This window comes from Anastrepha ludens, chromosome X, assembly GCF_028408465.1.
Source record: "Anastrepha ludens isolate Willacy chromosome X, idAnaLude1.1, whole genome shotgun sequence".
NCBI lineage: Eukaryota > Metazoa > Arthropoda > Insecta > Diptera > Tephritidae > Anastrepha > Anastrepha ludens.
This window is the reverse complement of record NC_071503.1, coordinates 18,062,520-18,086,025: the sequence shown is the minus strand read 5'-3', so window position 1 is coordinate 18,086,025 and position 23,506 is coordinate 18,062,520. Positions and strand designations below refer to the sequence as shown.

Below are 23,506 nucleotides of genomic sequence, written 5' to 3'. Positions count from 1 at the left end.
CTAATTATGCTTCCAATGCTCCGATTTCTAGAACTCTGGGTGATTTTAATTCGCTTTCAAATCATACTGGCCTGGATTTCTGTTCCACAAAGAATCACTTCAAATTGGTTCTAAATGAATTGTTGAACTAAATTCTTAGTATTAATCTAATCTTCTTCTGTAAATTATAAAAAATGTATTCTTTTTCTTTCACTCATTACAATTGAAACTAGTTAATTATAAGTTTAATTTTACTTTAATTAATTTATTCAGCATTAATCTGTTTTCATAGTCTGTAAGAAATATTGTATTTTTAGACTATTAATTAATTAAATAAATAAATAAATAAAATATCTGAGTGGCTTCTGGGAAATTGCATTTTTCGTCTGATGCCAAAGTGTGCAGCACTTTGATCGCGAGGTAAGGCGCACAGGTGGTGCCATACGTAACGGTATTCAATCGATAATGCGATGGATGCTCATGTTTCGTTGGACTCCATACGATACGCTGCAGATCTGCCTCTCGTTCATCAACCAAGATTTGCTGATACATTTTAGTGATATCGCCTGTGAGGGCGATCTGATATCGGCGCCAGTTCATCACAACCGCTGTTAGGTCGTTCTGCAACTTAGGACCAGGATTTAAACAATCATTTAGCGATTTACCCGAGCTGCATTTCTTCGAAGCATTGAATACGATGCGTAGTTTCGTTGTTGTACTCAAAGCCTTCAAAACCTCATGGTGTGGCAGATTACAAACAGGTGATAAGCAGTTTATGTTACCAGTGATGAGTTGCATATGCTTCAGCGACGAATACTCATACATAAAATCTGTATATATAGTTCGCATAGATGCATCTCGAGATAGGCGCCTTTGCAAGTTTCCATGCAGGGCAACTGCATCACATTGGGTAGTGATGAGTTGTTTCAAGTCAATGTCACGTTTAATAAGCAGGCGTACTATGCAACGCCCATCCTTCCGTCGACATGTTGTGTTTTGAAAATACTCTTCGACGAAACGCTCCTCTTCAGTAAGGCTAGTCGCCGAATAAACTCCTCTAATTCCCAGAAACGACGAAGAGTTCGATCGAGATCAATTTGAGCGCTGTGACACTCGACGGGATTCTTCGGGGTGACTAGAGCATGGTCCTGGCATCTTCCGAAGACCACCCAAACCAGCTGTGTGTTTTGAGCTACCAGATTGTTATGACAGCTGCGACGTATACCGCTTAGTAACACAGCGGCGTAATTTTCGGCGTTGAGAATTATGTCAATGAATTTAGGAATAGTAAGCTTAGGATCTGCTAGATCTAGATCCTTAAAATGCAGAAGTTCATTGTTTGAGATACTCAATGTTGGAGTGATGTTGCCTACTCGAGGTAGGCAAGTAGGCATGTGCATGGCATGTTGAAGTCGCTCTTGAGCGAATGTAGTGTGAAAGTAACTAGTCCTTTGGCAGTTGCGACTCTACTACCATTAGCACCATGAAGAGACACTTTAACTTTTGATTTAGGCAAGCAGAGTGAGTTCACTGCATATTCGCTTATGAATGTCGCCTCTGCACCACTGTCGAGTAAATGACCACATTCAGATCGCACTTCAACCAATGATGTACCAAATATCACTTGAGGCATCGAAAATTTATGATTTGATTGACTTACATGATGCGATGACACCGGATTCGTGCTGCTATTAGCCGTGGTTGAAGCAAAATATTCGTGAAGCATTGTGTGATGTTTGGCATTACAGGTATAACACCGTCGAGCAGAAGTACAACAGGGTCCGCTTCTGAGGCAATTAATGCATAACTTACGCTTCAGTATACATTGGTATCGTTCATTAGGCGACAATTTGAAAAAGTCCCCACAGAACATAATGAAGTGTTTACCGGAACAGCTAGAGCAGCGGTTTGAGGTAGTATGATTTCCAGTCACACCGTGCAAGTTGTTAACCCTTTTACTAGAGGGATGAAGCTCTGGACTATCTCTAGGGACTGAGTTCGGCTGGCAAGGAACTCTTCTAGCTCCCTGAATGTCGGAACGCTGTCGTTTGATTTAAGGGCAAGCTCCCATGCCTTTCGAGTAATGGGATCCAATTTATGAATGATAGTAAACATCAGCCAATCGTCCCATTGCTCAATGGGACGTCCAAGATATTGTAACGCCCGTATCGATGATGTTACGCCGTCAAGCAGACTCCTCAGCGCGGAGGCAGATTCCTTCTGAGCAGAAGGCAACTTTGTTACAGCAGTTAAATGTGCATTAATTATAACGCGTTTATTTTCATATTTTGCTTTCAGTAGATCCCAAGCGTCTTAAAATTAGCATCAGTCGTTGTAATGTTATCTAGTGCATTCTTAGCTTCACCCGTCAGACTATCTTTCAGGTACTGTAAGCGCTGCGTGTTTGTTAACGCAGTGTTACTTATAACAAGAGAATTAAGTAAATCCTTAAACGGAATCCACTGGAGGAAATTTCCATCGAACGAAGGCACTTTGATACGAGGCAGAGCTTGGGCAACGAGTTGTACTTGAAATGATGTTTCAGTCAACGTTTCGTGAGGTGGTTCTGAAGTTTCCAAAATATCATTAAGCTCCCCCATTGTCTCAGCTATTGTAATTTCGGCAGCATTATTTGACATAAGCTGCTTGTATTTTCTCTCCATTCTCAATTGATATATCAGATTGCAGTTTGAGTACCGATGTATGCAAATTAGATGTGGTGAGTTTCTTAAACAGTTAGAAAGTCACCAGGTTCACTACGAGCAATGTACGTATGCACGCATGTATGTACTTGCATATCAAAGGTTAGGTTAGTTAATAACACATCACGTGCACTTTAATGTTTATGAACCACCTTTCTATATTTTTGGTTGAACAGTTTGATGTGAATTCGCCTTCACCGGAGAAAATTGCCTTTTTCACCTCCGCTTTACACCAAAGGCCGTAGATTCCCCGCAAGGGATGCCAAATGTTTATGTTGCTCTCCAATTAAAATAAAATATATTGTATTGTATTTAGTGCTGAATTTCTTTATTTAAAGCACTTCGTTGTATATGTAATATTACGTTTCCACCAAAAGCAAACACCGTGTTTGCAGGAGTTGTGTTTGGGAGAACTGTCAACTGTTTCCACCGAAAGTTTGGGAGAAACTGTGTTTGAACTGTCTTTTGTTGACATTGTGAAATAAGAATTATAAAAATTGATAAAATTATAAAATGGTGCATAAAATTCAATTTGTTATGTTGATTTTATCATTTTATTTTAAAATAATTGATAGTGAGTTGGTCACATATTATTTAAAAAAAAGGTTAAGGGAAAATAAAATAATTTTAAGCGTTGCTGCCAATTTAATGCGTTCGCAAAGTGTATGGTCTTTGGTATGGTAAACAGATTTATGATACATTATTTGTGTATAATGTACATGTATATTTTAGGAACATTCCAGTACCTTTTGAGAAGTAGACTGCCAGAGTAATGGGGACAAGTTTTTCAAAAATAATTTCCGAATGGAAAGATCCTGCTTTGAAAAATTGTGCAGCAAACTTGAAAAAATAGCCAAAAGAAAAACGAACTATCGAAACCCGATTTCACTAAAAAAGCGCGTGGCAATTGCTTTGTATGCACTAGGATCATCTTCTTGAATACAGATCAATTGGACATTTGTTTGGAGTAGGCAAAGCAACTGTTTGCAAAATACTCATCGAGTTTTGCAATGAAGTTGGGACATCTTTGGCTCCAATATATTTGAAAAATTTTCCACTGACAAGGGCGCAAATTGAGAATGGAGTCGCAGATTTTAATGCAATGGGCTATCCACAATGTATTGGAGCAATAGGTAGGTTTATAAGTAATGCGATAAAAATAACGTTTAATCAAAAGCATCTTTATTATACAGATGGATGTCATATTGAAATTCATCCAAGAAAGGAAGAAGCCATTGATTACTACAACTACAAAGGGTGGTATTCCGTAGTACTATTGGCTTTGGTAGACGCAAAATATAGATTTGTTTATATACATTGCGGCAGTCCTGGAAGATGCAACGACTCCGGAATTTTTGAAAAATCATCGCTAAAGCGCGAGTTGCAAAGTTGTGCACTTCTTGATGAATTGAGCTTGCTGTATGGATCCACAAAAATACCAGTCCATATTATAGGGGACTCTGCTTTTCGTCTCTCTCAGCATTTAATGAAGCCATATCCTACAAAGAGTCCAATTGGTTTAAATCTGAAAAACAACTTTTCACCAGAACAATAAAATTTGTAATACATAATTTTATAAAATTACATTTTATTCATTTTTGATTTCTTTATTGAAAATAATTTGTTTATATCGTTAATCTGGAAAAAGCGAATTTAATTATGCATAGACTCATGGATACGAACTTTAAATCAGACGGCAGACTATTATCCTTTTAAATTTGGTGTTCATCTGGTTGCCCGATTGGCCACTTGATCCTGCTTCCACTCTTATGATACAATTTTCTAGAATTCGTGATCTGAGCATCCATTGACAGTGTATGAACCATATTGTAAAAAAAATCGCCACAACTGCTCGTACACATATGTAGCGTATAAAAATAATTACTCTTATTTTCATATTAATTAGCTTTTTTCATTTTTACTCATTATTAATGTCTTATTTTATTATGTTTATTCTTTTGGTTCCATTTCTTCCATATGAAACTATGTCATTCCTAAATGGTTAGCAAACAATAATTATGCTTTTATGTCTAGAATGAAACATAAAAATTGTCGCTTCTTATTGCTCGTTACATGACATACCATACCATATATCTCTTCATTTATTGTATAATCATTTGGCTTTTGAAGAATGCCACAATCTCTGTGCAAAGCGCAATGGTATGCCCATTTTAAGCAGCTGTGAGTGGCCATTCAATTTGAGATTTGGTCTGTAATGTAACACTGCCTCCCAGCAAATTTCACTTAATAATGGTATGGTCATCCACATTTTATAAAGGTCATTGCACCGTCGTATACGTTTTTCATCATATTCAATACCACCGAATATGTACATACAACCATTTTGACTGTGCGCTGCGGCATGGAAGTACAAAGCTTTTGGTAGAGAGGCTGTTTTTATAAGTGTCCATTGCTTAGTAGTAAAATTTAATCTCCATATATCTGAAAAATATACTTGATCGGCCTGCAAATGGAAAAGGGATATCCAACTTCAAATATAATTTAATAATACTAAATTTAATTATTACGCACCTGCAAGCCTCCCGTAATGAATGCTTCGACCTCACCATTCGATTTCGTGTGCTGTACGCAGGAAAAGCACTTTCGTGGGTTTGGATATCCGGAATTTTGTCGCTCGATTGTTAGATTTGTTTGTGATGTTCGATCGGGTAATGTGACGAAATATTCCCATCGGTTTGTAATTAAATTAAATGCAGGGATGCGTTGTAAATCATACACTAAATTCGATGTACCACCACCCAGCACATATATGTATTGCCCATCGTAGACAACTTCGTGACGATAACGACCCTCTGGATCTTCGCGTATATCTGGACGACAGATATATACGCATTCCCACACTCGTGTGCGCAAATTTAAGCGATGCACTTCACAAGAGTAATCATAGCCAGTTGTTCCCCCAACCGTATATAAATAATGTTCATGTAAAACTATTCCCGGCCCATATTGCGGAATTGGCGCATCACCAGTAGCCTCTATTCGCTCAACACTCGGTTTTTTACCTGTTGTTTGATATATATAACAATCGTTTGAGCAAGATTCAGCAAATGGATAGCCGGTGCGTCAATCAAATGTCATATTGACAAATTGCAATCATTGTTGCCATGTTTCGATAAGAATGCAATAATAAATGAGGAAAATGAGCAACATTGCCACCACTTAATAATTAAATTAGACGCAAACCCAACAAAACACGCTTTGAAAAGTGGGTTTAGGTATGGAGTTGTGTTTTAATTTTGTATGGGATTTGACAGGTGTTTTGTTTCGTGTTTGCGCTAAGAACACGATAGCGGCAGAGAACCCAAACTCCGGCTGCGGTGGAAACTTAGTATAAATGTTTAAATGTATATGAAGAAAATATTCGTATGGTTATGGATCTGATTGTTTTAACTGCACTGGCATCAGCTGACTATACAACAGTTAGAAAATAAAAAAAATGAATATAGGAATGAATACAATAAATGAACAATATAATAAATGAATGATGAAAAGATTAACAGGGTTGTATTTTAGACACTTGGTTATATAAGTTGTTGTATAAACTTACAAGCCTTTCTTTTATGGAAAATGGAAGGCTTTTTAATAGAGGGTAAGCAATTTTATCGGAACCAGGGGTTTTTCCCGTCTTTGTGATGATTGTGGAATCAAATTCTTCTACTGTAATCAGAGACTCAGGAAGGCGTGCATTAGGGAATGGACTAGGATTGTGGTATTCTTCGACAATGATTTTATTTGATAACTCAGTGAATTTGGGGTGAAACTGTGAGTTTTGAGATCTATAAGAGAACTCGAATGCAAATTGTTCCGCAATATCGACGGGTACCTTTTGGTGAATGAACAAATGTAATATTATTTTGATTTTGGACTTGAAGTGGGTTTTATTTCTGCAGTGAGTTTATGAAACGACTCTGCTTTTGCCGACTTTAGTTCTTTTCTAAACTTGGCGTTAGCTCTTTTATAGTTAATTAAATTTTTTATGCTTCTATTGCGTTTGTATAGGGCCTATAGAGATTGTTTCGTATTTCTTAATACTGATAACAAGTCCAAGTAGGCAAGTTTAGTAACAAATTTTCTAGTGCATGTTTGAGACTCTTGGTTTTGATTTAGATACTTAACTTTGGCCAGTCAGCCTTATCAGTAATAAATTTCGATTTTGGTTTTACAGCGTAAGAGGTAGGCGTAGACAATGTGGTTACTATGGGAAAGTGGTCGCTATTGTGAACATCGTCTAATGTGAGAGAGGAGAGTTTGGGAGCTATGGATGCAGAAAAAAGGACAATATCTACGTGGGTAAATGTACCATGCGTCGAAAAATGAATTGGCGATCTGTCGTTAAGGACAACTAGGTTTTTGGTGAGTATTACATCTTCGATTTCTTGGCCTCTGCGAGTAGGGCAAGAAGATCCCCAAAGTGGAATCCACGCATTAAAATCACCTAAAATAATTGTTGGGGTGGGTACAGAGTTGACAATATCCATAATTTCTTTCCTAGTAAAAGTTTGATTTGGAGGAATGTAGCAAGTAGCTACAGAAATTTTGAAACCTATTTCAAGTTCAACAGCTACTACAGCGATGTTTGAAACTACCGAAATAAGTCTGTGGTTTAACGTTTTCTTTATAAAGGGAGCAATGCCTTGTTTGCTGGTGTTATTTTGGCATAAGTTGTGAGATATCCTACAAATTTGTGGGGAGCATAGGCTTTTTTGTTTGTTGGGACATGAGTTTTTTATAGTGCAATAATGTGTGGTGAAAATTCATTTATTAGTGTATTGAGATCTGGGTAATTATTAAATAAGCCTTTTAAATTCCATTGAAGAATTTTACATATTCTATTCAGTTATGCTTTGATCTAATGGTAAGGCGGGGAGGAATGCGGATGAGTTTTTGAGTATATGCAATGCCTCGCGAAATGAACATTTGTTTTCTGTTTGAATAGTAATGATTTTCTTTATTTGAGTAAATTTCGGACAAGATTTGCTTGAGGCTGGGTGATCACCCGAACAATTTACGCAAAAGGTGCGGGTTCAAGTATTGGGATGATGTGGAGGAAGAGTGCATTTATCGCAAACGGGTGGTTTGTTACATAGTTTTTTTGTATGCTCGAGAAGTGGGCTATTTTTACACCTCATAGGATTTGGGTAGTAGGCTCTGACTTTGGTTGTATACCAAGAAATGTCGATTTTTTCTGGTAAGTGATAACGATCGAAGTTCAGAAGGACTACGCCGCTTGAAACTGCTTTACCATTCAAATTTTTGGGGAATTTGTAAACAGATATAACACCCTGTTCTTTCATATTTTCAATCATCTCTGGTTCTGATATTTCGTTGAAGCAAGGTTTTTTGTTGCTATGAATTTGTTGGCGTATATTTATGTTTTTCACAAGCACTAATAAGTTACCATCTCTTAATTCACTTATTTCTTGTATTTCGGAACTAATATTTAACAATGCTTTGTGCACAGCGAAACAAGAAAACTTATTTAAAGGCTTATTTTCTTCCGTAGAACTAACCACTAAGTTCAGAGGGTTTTCTTTTGGAATTGTTGGCAATGTTGGAAATATTTGTTATCTTATTTTGTTTGCTTTTTTTTCTTTTGGGTTGGGGGCTAGAAGATAATAGGACAAACCTATTATTTCCTAAAGTTGTCGCCTCGGGGGGCATCTTTAAATACATTCAAGACAGAGTAAGGTATTTAAATAAAAATTTACCTTGAATATCATAATTTATTTAGCTAATGTTGTGTAACTATAAATTGCACGCAGAGTAAACGCAAGAGAAAAAAATATCACTGAAAGCACAACCGTACGAGACGAGTGGCAGTCGATGACTGTACTACCGGTTTACGGTTTTTTAAGCCCAGTTAAACTCTTTTATTAAGTAATCTCTGTATCTAGAGGCATATTTAATGAAACGCAAAAGTGTATCCCAATAATCATTTTCCCCATTGAGAATCTCAATCAGCTGTGAATCATTTAAGGTAAATTTTCGACTTTTCTGTATTCTCTTAATATTGGGCAGCGCGCCAGGAAATGTGCTATGTTTTCAAGCTCGCCTAAATTACACATTAAGCAAGTTATATTTTCTGTGTCAAATCTGTTGTTATTTAAAATTACCATGTCACTTCTAGCCCTCATTATTCACATGCTTGATTCTATATGGGCATTTCCACAGAAATGTCAACCGAAGCCAAAAAATTCAAAGTCTATAAAATTATGTTGTTTTAACATATTTTTATAGGGAATCTATCAAATGTAACTAATGTAAACAAATTTTACATTTGTACATACCACATTTTGAAATATTCGAATGCAAAGTCGAACCAGTGCAAAAGTTCCGTTTTAAACATTTCTGTTGCATGTTTTGTTTTGATTAATGATCTTGATGAGATATACATATTATGCCGTGACATTTGCGTTTTTAAATCTCGGTTTATATGTAAAGAATGTAAGAAAAATGTAAAAGGAACGATGCGATTGCCAATTACGGTAAATTTTTTCTTTGATTTACCGTATAACCCGATGTCGCGTGCGACATTGAAAAAGAACATTTGTTATCAGTGAGTCGAAGGTATTTGTACAATTTGCATCAAATATTAGTAGCAAATAGATATTTTTATTGCTAATTAAATACCCAAAACTTTGCTGGAAAATAATCAGCGCTTTGCTCTTTTTACTTATTTAAAGCTTGTAGCGTGCGACATCGTAAGTGTAAAATGTACTGATTCAAAATAAATTTTCGTTCGAAAATATCTTTATTTGTATATGTAAATACAAAATATAAAATTTTTGAATGTAGATGAGTAAAAACGGCGGTGAGAAAAATAAGGCGAACTGTAAACGGTGGAGAGAAAGGTTAAAGGATGATGAAACAAAATTACAAAACTATAAATTAAGAAACAAGGAAAGAATGCGGAAAGCTAGACAGACGTGGAGAGCACTGGCCGAAGGCAAAGAAGATATAATTCGCATACGACAACGAAAGAGGCGCCAAAAACTCTTAGAAAATGGAATGTCATATGCACGTCAAAGCCAAAACGCATCTTACGAATGTAGACAAACCTTGGCGAAAGCTGTTAAAAAAGTGGAGAAAGCGATGCCAAAAGACATGCACAGAAGGCTAAAAGTTCTTGAAGTCCTGGTAAAAAAATATAAGCAGTTTGAAGAAAAGAAAAACGTTAACCAATCCAGCAGAACCGTACCAGAAAGCCTAATTAATGCCATCAATGCTTTTTATCAGAATGATAATATTAGTGTGCAAGCTTCGGGAAAGAAAGACGCCATTATAATTGAAGGCAAATTAGTAGCTAAGCGCTTTATGTTAATGACTAGTAATGCCAGTTCTCACGGAAAGGGAGCCGTTGATGGAGTTGCAGCCGTCATTAGAAGAAAAGTGTGGCAAATAACAAAATCTAAAAACGTTGTTTTACCAGATGCACTATCGTTTTATCAATGTGCACAAAACAACACAAATGGAATTAAAATGTATTTTATGCCATCTGCTCAAATTGAAAATTTGCCTCTTCATTATAAGTTGGACGAAAAATGGAAGGAAGTGAAAAATATTCCAAGTATATCCCAGTTGCATTCGTTTTGTTGCGATGGCCAACAGTTAGAAGCAGCTAGGACTGCATATTCCATTAAAAGAACTTTATTTGACATTAGTAATACTATTCTCAGTTATGTTAGTTTCCGTTCTTTGTTTTTACATAGTATATAAGATTAATATACTTATTTTTGTTTTTCTTTATTGAAGATATTTTGTTAAGTTTATAATTTTGGTTGTGAAAATAAGTATATTAAATATATTAAAAACCATTGATAATCATCTTTTTCATGTCTAATTACATAAAAAGTAAAAAAATAAACATAAAAAGTATGATGGAACAAAATGTCGCATGCGACATGTCGCGTGCGACAGTGAGTAAAATTAAATAAAAAATAAACTACTTAATATTTTTAAATAAAATAAAAAGCATTATTAAGATACATCAATGCATAACATTTAAAAATTAGTCGCATTAATATATTTCTTCAGGTTTCGCTGAAAAAAGTGTTTGATTTTTTTGCTTTGAAAGCGACTTCTGTTTTTATCGCATGTGAATGGCTTGGTTTTTTGTAATTATCTTGAAAACGATCAATTTCCCAAAATCAACCTTAGCACCAATCATAGTGCTAATCAAGTGCTATAGCTTTCTCCTTTTGTCAAAATAAAATAATGTTTTGGTATATGTTTTTTTCCACTTTGAATGCGTACGAATGTCGCATTCGACATTGGAGAAATGCCCATATCATATTTATTGAAATAAACCAGATATTTTGACCAATCTAATTCCTTATATATCCTACTAGTACTAGAGGCTTTTGTATGTACATATTCATCCTGGCCTAGTTCTGTTTTCAACATGTTTTTTAAAATTCATCTGAGGTGTTATTTCCACTCCTAAGTAAGTATATCGAGACGCAGTCTGTATTTCTTCCTTACTATAATACCATTTCTCCTCTTTACTAAGTTTTCCAACTTTTCTCAACACCATTATTTGAGACTTTGAGCGGTTTACTTCAAGATTCCACAGGTTGCAGTAGCTTTGAAGGTTATTAATCATCGCTTGTAGTTTGTCTGGGTGATCCGCTAACAAAATGATATCATCCGAATACATTAGAAGTCTAATATTTTTCCTTTCTATGCTTTATCCTCCTTCTAAGCTTTCATTTAAGTCGTTTATGTAAAGAGCAAATAGTATTGGCGGTAAAAAGCATCCCTGTTTGCCGCCTGAGTTTGTTTTGAATGTATCTGAAATTTCTGAGCCGTTCGATACAACCGTTTTTGTATCGCTGTATATATTCTCTATGAACTTCACTAGTTTCGTTGCAAGATCAATATGGTGCAGTTTATATATCAAGGCGTTTCTTGGTACTCTATCAAATGCCGCTTTAAAGTCGACAAAGTACGCGTAAACCTTCTTCTTTTCTTCAAATTCTAATTGGAAAATACCGGCTAAATTGAATATATTGTTGACTGTGGAGTAATTCTTTCTGAAGCCGGCTTGATACTCGTTTAAGATACTGTTCCTTTCAGTCCAAGAAGTTATTCCTTCGTTAATTATGCCCATCATAACTTTAGCAATGCAGTTCACCATTGAAATTTCTCTGTAGTTTCCTACCAGCGCAGGATCCCCTTTTTTGAAGATAGGAAAAACTACGCTGGTTCTAAAAGCCTCGTCTACTTTGCATTTTTCGTAAAGATTTGTGTAAGCACTTGACATAGCCGTAATGAAAGTATCGGGAGCACTTTTAAGAACTCGTAAGGAATTCTATCAATCCCTGGAGCTTTGTTTAATTTAACTTTGTTTAGCACAGATCTAACTTCGTCTAGTGAAAAAACTGCGTCAAGCAGATCGTCAGCGTGGAAGTTATGTGCATGAAAAATTTTCTTGTCATTAGCAGTAGGGCCCAGCAGATTTTCAAAATAAACCTTAAATTCATGCGTTTATATGGCGGAACTTATTTCCGCAGCTTCACCCTTTATCTTCTTAACAAATTTCCACCAGCTAGCGCTATCTTTAATGTGGTTAATATTTTCTATAAGCCTGTTATACCATTCTTCTCTATTCCTTTTACATACTTCTTCAAAATATTTATTTGCTTTTAAGTATAACAATTTTTTTTGTTTCATTATAGCTTTCTCTAAAGACACTTAAGCTTTGAAATTATGAGATTCTTGCTTCTTCTACTTTCTTTGGTAAGCTTTTTCTTGCCTAAGCTTTTTGATGTCCTTTGGTTCCTTATCGACGACTGTTTTCTGGCTTCTTGGAGATCTCGAATATTAGGTTCTTTTACTCTACTTATAATTCCTATATTCCTATTTAATTCTTTTGATACTTCTCCGTTTTTTGGATTTAACTTTGGCAATAAGCAACATTTTGAGATTTTGCTGGCTCTTCCACCCAACTTCAATTTATTGGGCAAATGGTCCGACTAACTTTTAAAAACAACTTCAACTTTGTTGACTATACAGTAATCTATTGTCGATTCTCCCACTTGCCTGTTGAAAGTGAAATTTTCTCCTAGATCCCCTTTAGTTCTACAATTTAAAACAATTAATCCGAAACGGGTGGTTTGTTACATAGTTTTTTTGTATGCTCGAGAAGTGGGCTATTTTTACACCTCATAGGATTTGGGTAGTAGGCTCTGACTTTGGTTGTATACCAAGAAATGTCGATTTTTTCTGGTAAGTGATAACGATCGAAGTTCAGAAGGACTACGCCGCTTGAAACTGCTTTACCATTCAAATTTTTGGGGAATTTGTAAACAGATATAACACCCTGTTCTTTCATATTTTCAATCATCTCTGGTTCTGATATTTCGTTGAAGCAAGGTTTTTTGTTGCTATGAATTTGTTGGCGTATATTTATGTTTTTCACAAGCACTAATAAGTTACCATCTCTTAATTCACTTATTTCTTGTATTTCGGAACTAATATTTAACAATGCTTTGTGCACAGCGAAACAAGAAAACTTATTTAAAGGCTTATTTTCTTCCGTAGAACTAACCACTAAGTTCAGAGGGTTTTCTTTTGGAATTGTTGGCAATGTTGGAAATATTTGTTATCTTATTTTGTTTGCTTTTTTTTCTTTTGGGTTGGGGGCTAGAAGATAATAGGGCAAACCTATTATTCCCTAAAGTTGTCGCCTCGGGGGGCATCTTTAAATACATTCAAGACAGAGTAAGGTATTTAAATAAAAATTTACCTTGAATATCATAATTTATTTAGCTAATGTTGTGTAACTATAAATTGCACGCAGAGTAAACGCAAGAGAAAAAAATATCACTGAAAGCACAACCGTACGAGACGAGTGGCAGTCGATGACTGTACTACCGGTTTACGGTTTTTTAAGCCCAGTTAAACTCTTTTATTAAGTAATCTCTGTATCTAGAGGCATATTTAATGAAACGCAAAAGCGTATCCCAATAATCATTTTCCCCATTGAGAATCTCAATCAGCTGTGAATCATTTAAGGTAAATTTTCGACTTTTCTGTATTCTCTTAATATTGGGCAGCGCGCCAGGAAATGTGCTATGTTTTCAAGCTCGCCTAAATTACACATTAAGCAAGTTATATTTTCTGTGTCAAATCTGTTGTTATTTAAAATTACCATGTCACTTCTAGCCCTCATTATTCACATGCTTGATTCTATATGGGCATTTCCACAGAAATGTCAACCGAAGCCAAAAAATTCAAAGTCTATAAAATTATGTTGTTTTAACATATTTTTATAGGGAATCTATCAAATGTAACTAATGTAAACAAATTTTACATTTGTACATACCACATTTTGAAATATTCGAATGCAAAGTCGAACCAGTGCAAAAGTTCCGTTTTAAACATTTCTGTTGCATGTTTTGTTTTGATTAATGATCTTGATGAGATATACATATTATGCCGTGACATTTGCGTTTTTAAATCTCGGTTTATATGTAAAGAATGTAAGAAAAATGTAAAAGGAACGATGCGATTGCCAATTACGGTAAATTTTTTCTTTGATTTACCGTATAACTCGATGTCGCGTGCGACATTGAAAAAGAACATTTGTTATCAGTGAGTCGAAGGTATTTGTACAATTTGCATCAAATATTAGTAGCAAATAGATATTTTTATTGCTAATTAAATACCCAAAACTTTGCTGGAAAATAATCAGCGCTTTGCTCTTTTTACTTATTTAAAGCTTGTAGCGTGCGACATCGTAAGTGTAAAATGTACTGATTCAAAATAAATTTTCGTTCGAAAATATCTTTATTAGTATATGTAAATACAAAATATAAAATTTTTGAATGTAGATGAGTAAAAACGGCGGTGAGAAAAATAAGGCGAACTGTAAACGGTGGAGAGAAAGGTTAAAGGATGATGAAACAAAATTACAAAACTATAAATTAAGAAACAAGGAAAGAATGCGGAAAGCTAGACAGACGTGGAGAGCACTGGCCGAAGGCAAAGAAGATATAATTCGCATACGACAACGAAAGAGGCGCCAAAAACTCTTAGAAAATGGAATGTCATATGCACGTCAAAGCCAAAACGCATCTTACGAATGTAGACAAACCTTGGCGAAAGCTGTTAAAAAAGTGGAGAAAGCGATGCCAAAAGACATGCACAGAAGGCTAAAAGTTCTTGAAGTCCTGGTAAAAAAATATAAGCAGTTTGAAGAAAAGAAAAACGTTAACCAATCCAGCAGAACCGTACCAGAAAGCCTAATTAATGCCATCAATGCTTTTTATCAGAATGATAATATTAGTGTGCAAGCTTCGGGAAAGAAAGACGCCATTATAATTGAAGGTAAATTAGTAGCTAAGCGCTTTATGTTAATGACTAGTAATGCCAGTTCTCACGGAAAGGGAGCCGTTGATGGAGTTGCAGCCGTCATTAGAAGAAAAGTGTGGCAAATAACAAAATCTAAAAACGTTGTTTTACCAGATGCACTATCGTTTTATCAATGTGCACAAAACAACACAAATGGAATTAAAATGTATTTTATGCCATCTGCTCAAATTGAAAATTTGCCTCTTCATTATAAGTTGGACGAAAAATGGAAGGAAGTGAAAAATATTCCAAGTATATCCCAGTTGCATTCGTTTTGTTGCGATGGCCAACAGTTAGAAGCAGCTAGGACTGCATATTCCATTAAAAGAACTTTATTTGACATTAGTAATACTATTCTCAGTTATGTTAGTTTCCGTTCTTTGTTTTTACATAGTATATAAGATTAATATACTTATTTTTGTTTTTCTTTATTGAAGATATTTTGTTAAGTTTATAATTTTGGTTGTGAAAATAAGTATATTAAATATATTAAAAACCATTGATAATCATCTTTTTCATGTCTAATTACATAAAAAGTAAAAAAATAAACATAAAAAGTATGATGGAACAAAATGTCGCATGCGACATGTCGCGTGCGACAGTGAGTAAAATTAAATAAAAAATAAACTACTTAATATTTTTAAATAAAATAAAAAGCATTATTAAGATACATCAATGCATAACATTTAAAAATTAGTCGCATTAATATATTTCTTCAGGTTTCGCTGAAAAAAGTGTTTGATTTTTTTGCTTTGAAAGCGACTTCTGTTTTTATCGCATGTGAATGGCTTGGTTTTTTGTAATTATCTTGAAAACGAACAATTTCCCAAAATCAACCTTAGCACCAATCATAGTGCTAATCAAGTGCTATAGCTTTCGCCTTTTGTCAAAATAAAATAATGTTTTGGTATATGTTTTTTTCCACTTTGAATGCGTACGAATGTCGCATTCGACATTGGAGAAATGCCCATATCATATTTATTGAAATAAACCAGATATTTTGACCAATCTAATTCCTTATATATCCTACTAGTACTAGAGGCTTTTGTATGTACATATTCATCCTGGCCTAGTTCTGTTTTCAACATGTTTTTTAAAATTCATCTGAGGTGTTATTTCCACTCCTAAGTAAGTATATCGAGACGCAGTCTGTATTTCTTCCTTACTATAATACCATTTCTCCTCTTTACTAAGTTTTCCAACTTTTCTCAACACCATTATTTGAGACTTTGAGCGGTTTACTTCAAGATTCCACAGGTTGCAGTAGCTTTGAAGGTTATTAATCATCGCTTGTAGTTTGTCTGGGTGATCCGCTAACAAAATGATATCATCCGAATACATTAGAAGTCTAATATTTTTCCTTTCTATGCTTTATCCTCCTTCTAAGCTTTCATTTAAGTCGTTTATGTAAAGAGCAAATAGTATTGGCGGTAAAAAGCATCCCTGTTTGCCGCCTGAGTTTGTTTTGAATGTATCTGAAATTTCTGAGCCGTTCGATACAACCGTTTTTGTATCGCTGTATATATTCTCTATGAACTTCACTAGTTTCGTTGCAAGATCAATATGGTGCAGTTTATATATCAAGGCGTTTCTTGGTGCTCTATCAAATGCCGCTTTAAAGTCGACAAAGTACGCGTAAACCTTCTTCTTTTCTTCAAATTCTAAATGGAAAATACCGGCTAAATTGAATATATTGTTGACTGTGGAGTAATTCTTTCTGAAGCCGGCTTGATACTCGTTTAAGATACTGTTCCTTTCAGTCCAAGAAGTTATTCCTTCGTTAATTATGCCCATCATAACTTTAGCAATGCAGTTCACCATTGAAATTTCTCTGTAGTTTCCTACCAGCGCAGGATCCCCTTTTTTGAAGATAGGAAAAACTACGCTGGTTCTAAAAGCCTCGTCTACTTTGCATTTTTCGTAAAGATTTGTGTAAGCACTTGACATAGCCTTAATGAAAGTATCGGGAGCACTTTTAAGAACTCGTAAGGAATTCTATCAATCCCTGGAGCTTTGTTTAATTTAACTTTGTTTAGCACAGATCTAACTTCGTCTAGTGAAAAAACTGCGTCAAGCAGATCGTCAGCGTGGAAGTTATGTGCATGAAAAATTTTCTTGTCATTAGCAGTAGGGCTCAGCAGATTTTCAAAATAAACCTTAAATTCATGCGTTTATATGGCGGAACTTATTTCCGCAGCTTCACCATTTATCTTCTTAACAAATTTCCACCAGCTAGCGCTATCTTCTTCTTCTTAATTGGCGCGATAACCGCTTACGCGATTTTGGCCGAGATTAACAAAGCGCGCCAGTCGTTTCTTTCTCGTGCTAACCGGCGCCAATTGGACACACCAAGTGAAGCCAAGTCCTTCTCCACCTGATCTTTCCAACGCAGAGGAGGCCTTCCTCTTCCTCTGCTACCACCAGCTGGTACCGCATCGAATACTTTCAAAGCCGGAGCGTTTGTATCCATTCCGACGACATGACCCAGCCAACGAAGCCGCTGGATCTTTATTCGCTGCGCTATGTCTATGTCGCCGTAAAGCTCATACAGCTCATCGTTGCATCGCCTGCGATATTCGCCATTGCCAACGTGCAAAGGTCCAAAAATCTTACGCAGAATCTTTCTCTCGAACACTCCAAGCGTCGCTTCATCGGATGTTGACATCGTCCAAGCTTCTGCGCCATACGTTAGGACGGGCATGATGAGAGTCTTGTAGAATGTTAGTTTTGTTCGTCGAGAGAGGACTTTACTGCTCAGTTGCCTACTTAGTCCAAAGTAGCACTTGTTGGCAAGAGAGATTCTACGTTGGATTTCAAGGCTGACATTGTTATCGGTGTTAATGCTGGTTCCTAAATAAACGAAGTCTTTTACAACCTCGAAATTATAACTGTCAACAGTGACGTGGGTTCCGATACGCGAATGCGCCGACTGTTTGTTTGAAGACAGGAGGTACTTCGTTTTGTCCTCGTTCACCACCAACCCCATTCGCTTTGCCTCTTTATCCAGTTTGGAGAAGGCAGAACCAACAATTGTACGCTCTTATAAAATATTGTGCCTGAGCGATTAAGTTCTGCGGCTCGTACGATGCTTTCCAACCTCGTTTGGTATCAAACGGCTCGGAGAGGTCCTTCCCAATTCTGACGGCGCTGCTGGTGTTGAGCAACGTCATCTTACATAGCCGTATTAGTTTTGCGGGGATACCAAATTCAGACATAGCGGCATACAGGTAACTCCTTTCCGTACTGTCGAATGCAGCTTTGAAGTCGACGAAAAGACGGTGCCCGCGGCTTTGTTGTTCTTCAGCCGCGATATTGCTATTCTCACCTTGTCATGGTCGGGTAACGGAACGATAATTCCGTCATCAACGATTGGGGTATGGGGATCTTCACATTCTCTATGACATGCGCAGCTGTCACTGTTTAACAGGTTCGAGAAGTGTTCGCTCCATAATTTAGGATTGCTCTGTATGTCAGTCACCAGATCGCCGTCTTTGTTCTTACAGGAAAACGCCCCGGTCTTAAAACCTTCTGTAAGCCGCCGAACTTTCTGGTAGAATTTTCGGGCGTTGTTCCTATTGGCCAGCATCTCAAGCTCCTCGCACTCACGTATTTCGGCCTCTCGTTTCTTCTGTCGGATAATACGTCTCTCTTCCTTTTTCAGCTCTCTGTAGCGATCCCACATGGCTCGCGTTGCGCCCGATCGCAGCGTGGCTCTATAGGCGGCATCTTTTCTTTCGGCGGCAGCATGACATTCCTCGTCGTACCAATTATTTTTTCGGGCTCGCCGGAATCCGATTTCTTCTTCGGCGGCGGTACGTAGGGAACGAGAAATGTTGCTCCATTGCTCGCGCATGCCGGTGTGTTGGGCAGTGCTCTCCGAGAGCAGGAGTGAGAGTCGAGTGGCGAATCTTCTGGCTGTCTGTTGTGATTGCAGCTTTTCGATGTCGAACATTCTTTGCGTAGGTAGATGTACGTTTTTTGCTGCACAGAGGCGTGTGCGCAGTTTGGCTGCAACAAGGTAATGATCCGAGTCGATGTTGACTCCTCGGATCGTACGTACATCTAATACACTAGAAGCGTGTCTTCCATCTATCACAAAATGATCGATCTGGTTTCGCGTTTTTCGATCAGGAGACAGCCAGGTAGCTTGGTGTATCTTTTTATGCTGGAATCTGGTGCTGCAGACTACCATGTTTCGGGCCCCGGCGAAGTCGATCAGCCTCTGTCCGTTACCGGATGTTTCGTTGTGCAGGCTGAATTTTCCGACTGTGGGACCAATAATTCCCTCCTTGCCCACCCTGGCGTTGAAGTCGCCAAGCACGATTTTTATGTCGTGGCGGGGGCAGCGCTCATGGGAACGTTCCAAGCGCTCATAGAAAGAATCCTTGGTCGCATCGTCCTTCTCTTCCGTCGGGGCGTGGGCGCAAATTAGCGAGATGTTAAAAAATCGCGCTTTGATGCGGATTATTGCGAGACGCTCGTCCACCGGAGTAAACGACAGTACTTGGCGACGAAGTCTCTCTCCCACAACAAATCCGACACCGAATTTGCGCTCCTTTACATGGCAGCTGTAATAGACGTCGCAAGGTCCTATGTTTTTCTTACCTTGCCCCGTCCATCGCATCTCTTGGATGGCAGTGATGTCAGCCTTTACTCTCACGAGGACATCAACCAGCCGGGCAGAGGCACCTTCCCCATTAAGGGACCGGACATTCCAGGTGCATGCCCTCAAATCGTATTCCTTATTTCGTTTGCAGGGGTCGTCATCAGTGTTGGAAGTTCTCATCCGAGGCTTTGTTGCTGTTTTCATTGGGGGGGCTTTTTAAGTGGCGGGTCCCAAACCCAGCGCACAACCAGCTATGCTGGGATGCTTCGCCTTCTCACGTTAGCTCACTCCCGAACGGGTGTTCGGAAGCTAACCAGAGGATACGTGGGCTAATCCCGGACGTTGTGAGCTGCTTGGACCATATGTAGAAGAATCGTCCTGGCCACTCCCAGGTGAATGGCGATCAGTAACTTTCCCCACTTGCGTGGACTTCCACACATGGAACCATCCTCCCTCCCTCGCTATCTTTAATGTGATTAATACTTTCTATAAGCCTGTTATACCATTCTTCTCTATTCCTTTTACATACTTCTTCAAAATATTTATTTGCTTTTAAGTATAACAATTTTTTTTGTTTCATTATAGCTTTCTCTAAAGACACTTAAGCTTTGAAATTATGAGATTCTTGCTTCTTCTACTTTCTTTGGTAAACCACTCATTCTTGCCTAAGCTTTTTGATGTCCTTTGGTTCCTTATCGGCGACTGTTTTCTGGCTTCTTGGAGATCTCGAATATTAAGTTCTTTTACTCTACTTATAATTCCTATATTCCTATTTAATTCTTTTGATACTTCTCCGTTTTTTGGATTTAACTTTGGCAATAAGCAACATTTTGAGATTTTGCTGGCTCTTCCACCCAACTTCAATTTATTGGGCAAATGGTCCGACTAACTTTTAAAAACAACTTCAACTTTGTTGACTATACAGTAATCTATTGTCGATTCTCCCACTTGCCTGTTGAAAGTGAAATTTTCTCCTAGATCCCCTTTAGTTCTACAATTTAAAACAATTAATCCGAAACGGGTGGTTTGTTACATAGTTTTTTTGTATGCTCGAGAAGTGGGCTATTTTTACACCTCATAGGATTTGGGTAGTAGGCTCTGACTTTGGTTGTATACCAAGAAATGTCGATTTTTTCTGGTAAGTGATAACGATCGAAGTTCAGAAGGACTACGCCGCTTGAAACTGCTTTACCATTCAAATTTTTGGGGAATTTGTAAACAGATATAACACCCTGTTCTTTCATATTTTCAATCATCTCTGGTTCTGATATTTCGTTGAAGCAAGGTTTTTTGTTGCTATGAATTTGTTGGCGTATATTTATGTTTTTCACAAGCACTAATAAGTTACCATCTCTTAATTCACTTATTTCTTGTATTTCGGAACTAATATTTAACAATGCTTTGTGCACAGCGAAACAAGAAAACTTATTTAAAGGCTTATTTTCTTCCGTAGAACTAACCACTAAGTTCAGAGGGTTTTCTTTTGGAATTGTTGGCAATGTTGGAAATATTTGTTATCTTATTTTGTTTGCTTTTTTTTCTTTTGGGTTGGGGGCTAGAAGATAATAGGGCAAACCTATTATTCCCTAAAGTTGTCGCCTCGGGGGCATCTTTAAATACATTCAAGACAGAGTAAGGTATTTAAATAAAAATTTACCTTGAATATCATAATTTATTTAGCTAATGTTGTGTAACTATAAATTGCACGCAGAGTAAACGCAAGAGAAAAAAATATCACTGAAAGCACAACCGTACGAGACGAGTGGCAGTCGATGACTGTACTACCGGTTTACGGTTTTTTAAGCCCAGTTAAACTCTTTTATTAAGTAATCTCTGTATCTAGAGGCATATTTAATGAAACGCAAAAGTGTATCCCAATAATCATTTTCCCCATTGAGAATCTCAATCAGCTGTGAATCATTTAAGGTAAATTTTCGACTTTTCTGTATTCTCTTAATATTGGGCAGCGCGCCAGGAAATGTGCTATGTTTTCAAGCTCGCCTAAATTACACATTAAGCAAGTTATATTTTCTGTGTCAAATCTGTTGTTATTTAAAATTACCATGTCACTTCTAGCCCTCATTATTCACATGCTTGATTCTATATGGGCATTTCCACAGAAATGTCAACCGAAGCCAAAAAATTCAAAGTCTATAAAATTATGTTGTTTTAACATATTTTTATAGGGAATCTATCAAATGTAACTAATGTAAACAAATTTTACATTTGTACATACCACATTTTGAAATATTCGAATGCAAAGTCGAACCAGTGCAAAAGTTCCGTTTTAAACATTTCTGTTGCATGTTTTGTTTTGATTAATGATCTTGATGAGATATACATATTATGCCGTGACATTTGCGTTTTTAAATCTCGGTTTATATGTAAAGAATGTAAGAAAAATGTAAAAGGAACGATGCGATTGCCAATTACGGTAAATTTTTTCTTTGATTTACCGTATAACTCGATGTCGCGTGCGACATTGAAAAAGAACATTTGTTATCAGTGAGTCGAAGGTATTTGTACAATTTGCATCAAATATTAGTAGCAAATAGATATTTTTATTGCTAATTAAATACCCAAAACTTTGCTGGAAAATAATCAGCGCTTTGCTCTTTTTACTTATTTAAAGCTTGTAGCGTGCGACATCGTAAGTGTAAAATGTACTGATTCAAAATAAATTTTCGTTCGAAAATATCTTTATTAGTATATGTAAATACAAAATATAAAATTTTTGAATGTAGATGAGTAAAAACGGCGGCGAGAAAAATAAGGCGAACTGTAAACGGTGGAGAGAAAGGTTAAAGGATGATGAAACAAAATTACAAAACTATAAATTAAGAAACAAGGAAAGAATGCGGAAAGCTAGACAGACGTGGAGAGCACTGGCCGAAGGCAAAGAAGATATAATTCGCATACGACAACGAGAGAGGCGCCAAAAACTCTTAGAAAATGGAATGTCATATGCACGTCAAAGCCAAAACGCATCTTACGAATGTAGACAAACCTTGGCGAAAGCTGTTAAAAAAGTGGAGAAAGCGATGCCAAAAGACATGCACAGAAGGCTAAAAGTTCTTGAAGTCCTGGTAAAAAAATATAAGCAGTTTGAAGAAAAGAAAAACGTTAACCAATCCAGCAGAACCGTACCAGAAAGCCTAATTAATGCCATCAATGCTTTTTATCAGAATGATAATATTAGTGTGCAAGCTTCGGGAAAGAAAGACGCCATTATAATTGAAGGCAAATTAGTAGCTAAGCGCTTTATGTTAATGACTAGTAATGCCAGTTCTCACGGAAAGGGAGCCGTTGATGGAGTTGCAGCCGTCATTAGAAGAAAAGTGTGGCAAATAACAAAATCTAAAAACGTTGTTTTACCAGATGCACTATCGTTTTATCAATGTGCACAAAACAACACAAATGGAATTAAAATGTATTTTATGCCATCTGCTCAAATTGAAAATTTGCCTCTTCATTATAAGTTGGACGAAAAATGGAAGGAAGTGAAAAATATTCCAAGTATATCCCAGTTGCATTCGTTTTGTTGCGATGGCCAACAGTTAGAAGCAGCTAGGACTGCATATTCCATTAAAAGAACTTTATTTGACATTAGTAATACTATTCTCAGTTATGTTAGTTTCCGTTCTTTGTTTTTACATAGTATATAAGATTAATATACTTATTTTTGTTTTTCTTTATTGAAGATATTTTGTTAAGTTTATAATTTTGGTTGTGAAAATAAGTATATTAAATATATTAAAAACCATTGATAATCATCTTTTTCATGTCTAATTACATAAAAAGTAAAAAAATAAACATAAAAAGTATGATGGAACAAAATGTCGCA

At 36.7% G+C, this 23,506-nt stretch overlaps 2 protein-coding genes across 2 annotated transcripts in view; one reads left to right on the top strand and one right to left on the bottom strand.

Moving 5' to 3' along the window:
- Positions 1–3,631: 3,631 nt before the first annotated feature.
- LOC128869793 (putative nuclease HARBI1) lies at positions 3,632–4,236 on the top strand. The gene is made up of 2 exons (XM_054112395.1): positions 3,632–3,814; positions 3,875–4,236. Exons 1-2 carry the CDS (start codon positions 3,784–3,786, stop codon positions 4,234–4,236), a joined length of 393 nt encoding a protein of 130 aa, XP_053968370.1. The 5' UTR covers positions 3,632–3,783.
- Positions 4,237–4,292: 56 nt separating this feature from the next.
- The window catches only part of LOC128869792 (kelch domain-containing protein 10 homolog), a 32,285-nt gene continuing 13,071 nt past the window's right edge, over positions 4,293–23,506 (bottom strand). The window contains exons 2-3 of the mRNA XM_054112394.1: positions 5,214–5,767; positions 4,293–5,145 (exon numbers count right to left, since the gene is read on the bottom strand). Coding sequence (XP_053968369.1) covers positions 4,795–5,145; positions 5,214–5,767 — 905 coding nt within the window. The 3' untranslated portion in view covers positions 4,293–4,794. The remainder of the gene's footprint in view (positions 5,146–5,213; positions 5,768–23,506) is intronic.

What these genes read in the sequence shown, in the direction of transcription:
- LOC128869793 (XM_054112395.1), top strand. Translation starts at nt 3,784, where the DNA reads ATGGGCTATCCACAATGTATTGGAGCAATAG. An exon ending in ACAATGTATTGGAGCAATAG is followed by an intron (nt 3,815 to 3,874) that starts GTAGGTTTATAA and finishes TTTATTATACAG; the next exon opens with ATGGATGTCATATTGAAATT.